At 34.7% G+C, this 10,510-nt stretch overlaps 1 protein-coding gene across 1 annotated transcript; it reads left to right on the plus strand.

Annotated features, from left to right (window-relative positions):
• Positions 1-1,357: 1,357 nt before the first annotated feature.
• Positions 1,358-2,826, plus strand: LOC149546159 (UPF0481 protein At3g47200-like). Its single transcript, XM_089793903.1, has one exon. It carries the CDS (start codon positions 1,408-1,410, stop codon positions 2,824-2,826), a length of 1,419 nt encoding a protein of 472 aa, XP_089650029.1. The 5' UTR covers positions 1,358-1,407.
• The last annotated feature ends 7,684 nt before the right edge of the window (positions 2,827-10,510 follow it).

Here is a 10,510-nt window from a genome sequence, read left to right on the forward strand (position 1 = left end):
AAATCATAAATAATGTAAAGAATAAATCATGCACCAATAAATAGACTAATATAATTACTTATAAATTAAATAAGAAATGTAGTACTTGTAATATCTTAGAATGTTACTTTTGTTACACATTCTAATTAGCATGTATATGATGATCAAAATTAGATTAATTGTAATACTTAATTTGTGTGAAATCTAGAAGTCAATTTTTTTAAAGCTCTTTTAATACTTAGAATAATATATAAATAAGTTCTTATTACAAAGAAGTAATAGAAAATTCAATTAAAAACTGTATAAAGATTACAGAAATCGATATACATTTTTTCATAAAAATACGAGGTAGCTGTAAGAGTGGAAGAGATCACATAAATGGAAATATTAAATTAAATTTCCTTAAGATATGTCGAGGGTATGCATATAAATATTGTAACAGTTGCAATATCTTCTATATAAAATCTGCTACAAGATATATTTGTCTCATTCATTGCAAAAAGTTAAAACAAATTGAATTTCAATAAGTCGATCTACATTGAAAAAAATTGTGTGTTTAGAGAGAACGCTTGTGTACAAGTACATATTTGATTCATAAAACTATTACAAATTGCTTCCAATATGAGGTCTTTATAGTAATTGTTGCAGTGGTGCACATCTATTGCACAGCATAATAAACTCAATAACTATCCTTGAAATAGTTGACTTATTTTGTTTATTGTCATACATTCAACATACATCTCATAATCATGCAAACTACAATTAGAACTTCTAAATTATGCATAGCATAACAAATAAATGTTTAAAGATAAATAACTATTAATTCTCCAAGAATTGTACTAAAACTATTAATGAAATTATATGTTGAACTTCCTATGCATGGAGGTAAATTTAGTTTAAATAAACAGTTAGCTGGCAGATTAACTCGATGGTAGAACTGGGAGTGGAAGAGCCACATTGACTACTCCACACGTACAAACTGATAGTCTAAGTGCTGAATTGCAAGCAAAACCAGTGCATGTAAATCAATGATTGAATCCACTAAACACCTTGATGTTGAGATTCACGGTTCGATCTCCAAGCACTCAAATATGACTCATGTAACTTCTAGTCACTAGAGTCTTATAGACTCACATGATATTTCTAATAGAAATCATTTTAGACTTACATAGTACTTCTTATAGAAATCAACTATAGACAGAACATTTAGGAAGAAGATTGTCGGTAACAGACTGCTCTTGTTTTCATTTTTTGTTTGTTAAATTTCTGATTCTAAATACCAGTACCGTCTCTCAGACCATGAAATTGATTACGAATATGAAGATTGACCTTTTGCCTTTCTCTCTTACAAAGGTTTCCCGTTTTCTTTGCAGAGGTCTGCGGAACATTGTGAGAACTGTTGTGTGAAAGATAAAAGGCAAGGACTCAATGGATCAAACAAACAACCATACTTCTGAAACGCAACGGCAAACCGTCTGTTTACGTTGTGAAAAGGTGTGCATTTTTAGGGTACCTCCCCCGATAATGAATGATCAAAATAAGGACGCCTATGTTCCTTCCATTGTATCATTAGGACCTTATCAGAAAGATTTAACTGTAACACGCACAATGGATCAGCATAAACATGAAGCAGTTAGGAGAATGGCGACACGTATTCAGAAAAATGATGATTTTCTGGTGGCAGAGGTACAACAGATGGAAAGCGAAATCAGAGATAGCTATGAAGAACCAATAGAGACAGATGGCGAAGAAGAATCATTTTCAATCATGATGACAAATGACGCCTACTTTATTCTTGAGTTCTTTAGATGTGCAGCAAAAGAAAGGGATCGGAATGACCAAGTTTGCTGTAGTCGCATTTTCCAAAACAAAGGTTACAAGAACTGTATGTATGGTGCTATATTGACTGACATTATGAAATTGGAAAACCAGGTTTCACTGTGTATTCTCATTACTCTAGTTCAACTGGAGTGTAGTGATAGCCGTGACAATGCAATAAAAGAGTTAGCCTCTATATTGAGTAACAGCTCCAACCTGTTTAAAGGATTTCCCTTCCATGGTGATGATGGTTACCCAATTGAAGAAAATGACACGAACTCTATAAATTCAAAGCTCCAAACTCATATTAAGAATGGTGCACGCCATTTATTGGATCTGTACGGAATGGTGATAAAAGATCGTTTAATACTACAAAAACCGGAACCGCAATCTGCTACTGTGCAAATAGCTCACAATGGTCCTCCCAATGATAGCAGGGCTCCCTCACACAGTAAATCTGTCATTAGCTCCTCTGCCAAAAGTTTCGAGAATGCTGGTATTGAATTTAAACGAGGCCATATCAAGTTTGAGAAGGCCAGGCTTCGAAACAGCAAGCTTTTCCTTCCTGAAATCAGAGTGAAGTACAGGACAGAAACATTGCTGCGCAACCTGATGGCCTATGAAGAGTGTCAGAGGTGCTCATTGTATCCTGAAATTACAGTGATATCAAATTATGTGTGTCTCTTGGACAGATTAATTGATTCAGAGAAGGATGTTGCTGTGCTTCTCGAGTCCAATGTCATTAGGAGCTTCGTGGGCAGTGATCAAGTTGTACCTCGTATGTTTAACAATCTTGCATTTGGAATCACAAATGAACCCCCGGATGGTGAAAAAGATTATGATGGATCAGTTCATGAATTTGACAAGGTAATGAGGGAGGCTAAAGATCATTACCACACTAAATGGAAGGTGTTGATGAATGAGTTTCGACAGACACATTTTTCAAAGCCGTGGTATACTGTCTGTCTTTTGGCGGCGAAAGCTCTTCTGATTATGACCGTAATTCAAACTATTTATTCAGTGAATTAGCTCAGAATTCAGTAACCTTATAAGGATCATTACTGAATGGTTTCGCTCTCCAGATCAGTTTGACTTTTTTAAGGCTGGTGTGCCGGTTAAGCCCGGCCCTATTCATATGATACTTTATATCATGACCATTATTATGATTTAGTTAGTACTTGTGGTAGGTTTAAGAACTTTTACATCATTTTTTGAATCGTTATTCTTACCTAGTTATTATTAAATATTCTTTCTTCTATGAGCTAAAATTAAACATTTGATTTATTTTTGTCATGATTTGATATGTTTTATATTCAATAGGCATATTTTTTAAGTTTATAAATAGTAAAAAAAAATTCTAATCATGTGATTGGTTAAGAAAATTGAAGTCTTATATAGACAATTTTTGCTATACTTAGAGATTATCATTTTTAGCTAAACTATTATTATCTCGTATAAGTGTGGATTATGAAAAATAAGATTTTTTTTTTTAAATTCTAAACTTCTCTACAAATGCAATATATAATTAGCAGTTGTATGCTTTTGTGTTTTCAATGATAACTGATAAGTGCTCAATAATAAAATTATTTTTTAAAAATATAATCTTTTGTGAACAAATTAGATTATTAATAATTTTCAATTTAAATAACATAATATTTACTAAAATATTTTAAAATAAATTATTAAATATTATTTATTTAAATTAAATTTATCAAATATAATTTTTTTATTAAAAAAATTCTATCAAAAAATCTATTATGAAAAATTAATAAGAGAAATACAAAAAAATAATATGAAAAAATAATGTCTCTAACAAATATTCTATATTCTATTGACTAAATAACTTATAGAAACTAAAAAATAATATTTAAAGAAAAAACTAAATTAATATAAAAAATAAATTTAAAAACTTAAACTTAAATCAATTTTAAAAATCAAAAGTTAAATAAATAGAGATAAATAAATACAATTAGTTATTTTTTAAAAATCAAAAGTTAAATAAATACAATTAGTTATTTTTTAAATAGACAAATAAAAGCAATAGTTAAAAATAGAGATAATAACCAATAAATAAAAAAACAAAACTTAAAAGTGGAGTGAGAGTAAAACTAGTAGGTAAATAATTAATGACAATGATTGACAATTTTACGGCCAAACTGACAACTTATTTGGCAAAACAACTTTTCCATCAAAAATTCAATTTTTGAGAACAATGTTTCCACAAATAGTCTATCATTAAATATTTTTTAATTATTTATTATTTTATTTTATTTTAGTTGTGAATTTTTTGATTTGTTTATTTTTCTTATAATAACTAATATTATATATCTTAAATTTATAATTATATAATTTAATAATTTTAATAATAAAAAAATGAAAAGAAATAGATCATTTTGAAAAAATAATATTATAGATAAATGAAATACAATTAATTAATATTAGAATATTAATATTAATTATTTAATTAACTAAATTATTAATTCCTTTGATTAATCAATCAATTATTTATTTATTCATTATTCTTCATTATAACTTTTTAATTATTATTCTACTTCATAACCTTTTAATAACCTTTTTTAATTCATCCATTTTCTAATTAATTTTATATTATTAATCAATTATCTACTTATTAATCAATCTACTAATTAATTAATTAAGTAACTAAGTTACTTAATTCTTTTGATTATTCAATCTATTAATTAATCAATTCATGTCTTTATGTTAGAATCTTTTTAAATAATTATTCTACTGTATAACCTTTTTTAATAACTTTATAATTCATCCATTATCTAATTTTTAATTTTTTAATTCTCAATCATTTTTACTTTATTTTATTTGGGGTCTTTGAGTTGCTCACTAGGGTCTTCTCTTTATGTCAAGCTCCTCTCAACTCTTTTCCCTTTTCATGTTGGCTTGGTTGATTTTTGGGTTTCCTTTATTTGGTAGTTGTCCTCATTTTGTGTGCATTCTTCCTCCTCTTCCCCCAACCCCCTACCTTTTTATTAGAAGTCTGTTAACTATCTCTTTTCTCCTTCTCTTCTTTTGTATGCATCCTGATAATGGATCACAGAGTGTGATCCAAAATGTTGATGTAAACAAATTGTTCACATAGTCAAATCTAGATAACAAATCACAACATTGATGGATTGTGGAAATCTGTTAGCTCTAATATTAAAATATGCTTGATGTGTTTCTTAGTTAAATAATATTAGAATATACTTTTTTATTCCTAATACAACATCATTTTAAAATATTAAAATAAACTATGTATTTTATATTTCTCTTTAATAGAAATTTAATTTATTAAAATTATTTCTATGTTTTATATTTATTACTAGAAGATTCAAACTCTATTAATACAAACTCCTTAGAATGATTCTATTCATTATATTAATTTTCATTATATTATTCAATTAAACTATTAATAATTGATTGTCCTATAATGTCTTAAAGTTCTAGATGTTATAATTGATTGATGCATTGAAGTTCTGACGCATCGCCAACTCAGTGGACCTTGACGTCAGTAGGGTTGGACCCGCCATCTTCTGATGTTCCACACAACTTTCTTCACGCTTGGTCGACGGTTGGCGCTATGTCACTTTTTGAAAGTTGCACGACGGATATGATGGAAACATAACGCCCTTCTGCCATGTGTCCGGTGAGCCTCTGTTTTACTTCGTCAAATGTCAGCGAGGATTCATCAGTCAGTTGGTACGTGGCCAGTTCCTATTCATTGATGCACTGAGGGGGATGATCTATCCTGCTCGCTGCTAGATCAGTTCAGATCAATGATAGGCACCATCTCGTTATGCTGAAGTTGCGCGATCTTTACCATAGCAACATAGTGCCCTTTTGCCACATGGATCAGCGGGGCCAGGTCTCACCAAGGTATGTCTGTCAAGTATTGCCAGGTGTCATTTGAGTGTGGTGCGATTGCTGAGGTGGCGCCAGGTATGATGGGCCCGGGGTAAGAACAGTATAGTGGTACGACGAGTCTTCATGATCGTCAGATTTAAGGCCGATCAACGGTTGGCGCTATCTCGCCATCAGAAGCTACACGGTGGATACCATGGTGACATAGTGCCTTGCTGACACGTGTCTTGCTGGCCTAGCCAAGGTTGACGGTTGACAGCTGGCAGTTAGTGTGATCATCACAGTTAATGATAATAGTTTGAAGGGTGGCGCAGTTAGTTCGATAAATGGTGGTCAATACAGGAGGACTTAGCAGGGTGGCAAAAGGATAAAAGACTATTGGTCCATGTGGCTCATTCTGGTGCCAAGGATACGTTGACTTGCTGGCTCTACTGATTCATGCACCAAAAAAGGAAAATTGAGGGTTATCTTGCAGATCTGATCTCGACAATCAATCCAAACCACCAGAAATGAATGCGAAACATAGAAAGACACTCCACGGTCTCAGTCAATCCATCTACCTGGTTAGAGTGCAGTTATGGCACTATTTTTGTCTTCTCAGGGCATTATTTGACAGCAGGGTCAGATTTTCTTCAGATCGCCATGATTGTCCTCCGCAAGACTTAATGGCAGGTAGCTGCGAAGTCATTTCAGCAGGAAAAAATCTCAGTTATGCCAGAACTATAAAGGCAGATTTTGTAAAATTTTGAAGTGGGGAGTTTCTCTCTAATTTTCCTCTGCTATTGCTCTACAATTCTAGTGCAAATTCCCCTATGCCTTTGAACTGTCTGATTCTCCACTTATCTCCTTCAGCCATTGGTATTAAAGTGCAAGAATTCTTTGCCTATGCCATTTTTTGGTGGAAATCTATAATCTGCATGACTGTATCTCTTCTGGCCTATGAATGATATATAAGTGAACTTCTTCCTTGTGTCATCCACCTTGGTTTTTTGATCTATATGTAGTTATTTGATTAAAGCAAGTCTGGATGTGTACATCTTTAGTTTCACTCTGGTTCAGTAGCGCATGTATGGGCAGAGATTGGTCTGAACACTCTATTTTGGTGCATCACCTCCTTAGATTAGAACTAGGTAGATTTGCTTTCATGCTCTCCTTCTCCCTTTTCCTCTCCAAGAGTAGTTAGGTGCATCCTGATAGTAAGAGGAAGTCGGCCTTCTCCGGAGACTCAACCTCGTAGTTCAAGTCCCACAGCTTGGAGGTTGTTTCCATGTTTCACTAGGTTGTCCTCACACATAGGCCTTGGACAAGGGTTCAAACCTAAGTGACAACAGTTTTTGGCACGCCTAGTGGGACTCACCTATTAAAGATTTAAAGTCTACTGGTGTCAAAGAAGAAAGAGTTTCAAGATTAATACTGAAAAGAGGTAGTACTAGCTTTGGTGTTGAAGCCTTCAAGAGGCTGATTCTTCAAAGTACTTGGTGACTCTAAACATTAACAAATCTGGTTCTAGGCCAAAGTTGTAGAAATTCATGCCCAGAGCTGAAACAAGGGCATCTTCTAGAGGTAAATTTCAATATCAAGAGCTTTCTCTTTCAAATCCTAGAAGAAGGAGGACTAGAATTTCATTATCACCAATTAGGGGTGTAATAATAGTTGATATACCTGTAAGATCTGTCTCTACTCCTCCTGTTGTTCAAACTCAGCCTAGATTGCCATCAACACTCATCAATAGAACACTTGTTTACATGGCACAACCAAGAGTTCATGCTTTTTCAACCTTTAATGGTGGAAGTCCTCTATTGTTAGCCCAAAGACATGATATACCAGTATTTGCACTCAAAAGTATACCTGATTTTACTGGTGAAACTTCCATCTTCCCTTTAGAGCATATCCAAGAAGTAGCAAGTGTCTGTAATATTCGTGGTATTATAGAGGATGATGTTGCTGTCAGAATTTTAGCCTCATCTTTAAAAGGAAAAGCATTATAGTGGTATAGAGGCTTAGCTCATGGTTCTATAACTGATTGGGATGGAGTAGGAGCAAGATTATGCAAGCATTTTGAGGATAGAAGTGACTATCTATCACTTTTAGAGCAGTTGACTACTATTAAAAGAGCCCCCCATGAGTGTATGACTGATTTTAACTATAGATTTCAAAAGACATGGGATAGAATACCTACTATAGTGAAACCTACCCCTGGTAATGCCTTCGTGCATTACCTTAGAGCTTTTAACGGTGATATTGCCACTACAATCCAAACTATGGGAGGAGATACCTTGCCTAATGCCTATGAGATAGCCATAAAAGCTGAGAACATCCTAATACAAGGAGGAAAGTTGGCTCCAAGGCCCGCTATGCCTTTCTTTCCTGATGTTCCCAACCACCAACCAGGGCCCCCCTTCCTCCAACTTCTACATTACAAGCCCTTCCTCTGGTCCCTCAAGCTTCCACATCCTCAAATGGGATAGATGAACTCAAAGAGATGCTCCAAGGTCTAGTGTTGAATACAGATAAGAGAGAGAAGACCCTAGATTAAAAATTGCAAGAGCAAGGGAGGGAGTTGAAAGACCAAGGAAAGAGATTAGAGGATAGTTTTTCTATAATACAAAAAATGAGTAACAAGGTGGTGGCCTTAGAGAGGCACCAAGCTCAAGGTGGCAAGCCTCCCCAATTGCAATATCAAGCTCCAAATGGTGGTAGGCCTCCTAATTAGTGGAATAGCTCTTTTGATCAGGGTAGGCAAAATAGTCATGCTTCAAGCTCAAATAAGAACAGAGCTATAGTCCCTCAAAATAACTTGGCCCAAGATCAAGATTTTTGTCCTTCCTGCAACTATTCTTATGCCTATTGCATGTGCTAGAAGGAAGAATCTTATTTGTCCCTAACTATCCAAGAACCTGTAGCAAAGCAATCATACAAGGAGGATCATCCCAAGGAGGCCTCATATATTCAAGGGCATGATGATTGCTCTTTCATGAATCATCAGATTGGGGAGCATTGTAATGTAAACCAGGATTTCATCGCTCATAACACTAGAAGCAAAAAAAGAGCTATGGAAGATGTTCTCCCTCCTCCTCCTAATCAGGCCTCAACTTCAAATGCAACATCTCATGAGCAAGCAACAAATGAACAAACAAGTACTTCGCAGCAGCAAAGGCAAGATTCTAGAAGGAAAGATGCAAGTGATCCTTATGCTGCCCCATCTCAACCCCTTATAAGTGCGGCTCCCAAAGTGTCTACCAAAGTTCCTAATGCACCATTTAGTGTGGTAGAGAAAATGAAGAAGACGAATGTGAACATTTCTATGTGGGATGTTGTTGCTACCATACCAATGCAGAAGAGGATGCTACAACAAGAATTAGAGAAGATTGAACCCAAGGATCAACCATCTACCATTGAGAGTGCCACAAGTCTAGTACAACCAGCAGGGGTTGTGGAGACAAATAAAAAGGTTAGACCTCCTCCATTCTATGTTTCTCTGATTATAGGGGGCAAATTAGTCCACAGTTGCATGATAGATTCAGGGGCTAGTAGCTCGGTGATGCCTAGGTGTGTTGCTAATGCTCTAGGAATGAAGTATGAGCCCATTGTTAGGGATGTGTTATAGTTGGATGGTAGTACTATCAAAACTATAGATATCCTTAGGAATGTGGAGATGGCCCTACATGCATGCCCTAGTTGCACTATGATTCAAGACATATCTGTTGCTTAAGTCAAGCCCCACTTTTCTATCTATCTTTCAAGAGACTTCACTGCTCAAATTGGTGGATTCATATCTGCTGATTGGTCATATATGTCTTTTAAGACCAGATATGGAGCTAATGCTTCAATCAGAGCGAAACCTCAAGCCCTTCATCACATTGAATCCTACACCCCCAACTTCATCAATATGAATTGTTCCATTTTAGAAATGAATGAAAATGACATAGTAAATGAGCCTGCCACTTCCATAGTGGAGATTCCTGATTTATTCTTGGATGAGTGGGCAAATGCATATCAGTTTGAGCCTATTTTAGAGACTCTTGAGATAGGCCTTAGTACATATTGCATAATAGAGAAAGATGCTCAAGTTCCTGATCTTGTTGGGACTAATGATGATATAAATGGAACATGGAGTATGTACTTTGATGGCTCAAGGAATAGAAATGGATCAGGGGCTGGTATTATGTCGATCTCTCCTACACAAATAAGATACTACTTCTCCTTTAGGCTCCAATTTAGTTGCACCAATAATGTGGCTGAGTATGAATCCTTGATTCAAGGCCTCCTACTTGCCCAAAAGAGAGGAATTCAAGCCTTGAAAGTATATGGAGATAGTGAGTTGGTAGTCAATTAGGTGAGAAACTAGAACATCACCAAAAATGGCCTGCTCAAGTCTTACAAACATAGAGTCTGGGATTTGCTTGAGGGCTTCAATGCATTTAATATTCAGAGCATTCCTAGGAAAGAAAATAAACATGCTGATAGACTTGCAGCAATAGGCACATCTTATGATGTACCTGTATATGAGCAATGTTAGTATGCTAATAGAAACCAAATTTAAATAAAGCTTCTACAAACTAAACAAAATTCATAAACTTCAAGATAGACTAAGATGAACTCTCAATTGAGAATACGAGCCATTAATGGACTCTCTCAATAAGAAGCTCTCTTGTTGAGTAGCTTTATCTAAATGGATAGGATGTATGCTCAATATGCTTCCAAAGGCTTCAATGGATGATTGTGGATTTTTGGTGTGGATAGATGGCTTTAGTATGGATTTGGCTCTCAAAATAGCATTATAACTTTACTTCATGGATTGTGTTCTTTTGCAAAGGGGAAGGATCCAATTTATAGGCAA

The sequence above is a fragment of the Cupressus sempervirens genome, chromosome 7 (assembly GCF_028749045.1).
Source record: "Cupressus sempervirens isolate cs-2001-9-10 chromosome 7, ASM2874904v1, whole genome shotgun sequence".
NCBI classification, from domain to species: Eukaryota; Viridiplantae; Streptophyta; class Pinopsida; order Cupressales; family Cupressaceae; genus Cupressus; species Cupressus sempervirens.

What these genes read in the sequence shown, in the direction of transcription:
- LOC149546159 (XM_089793903.1), top strand. Translation starts at nt 1,408, where the DNA reads ATGGATCAAACAAACAACCATACTTCTGAAACGCAACGGCAAACCGTC.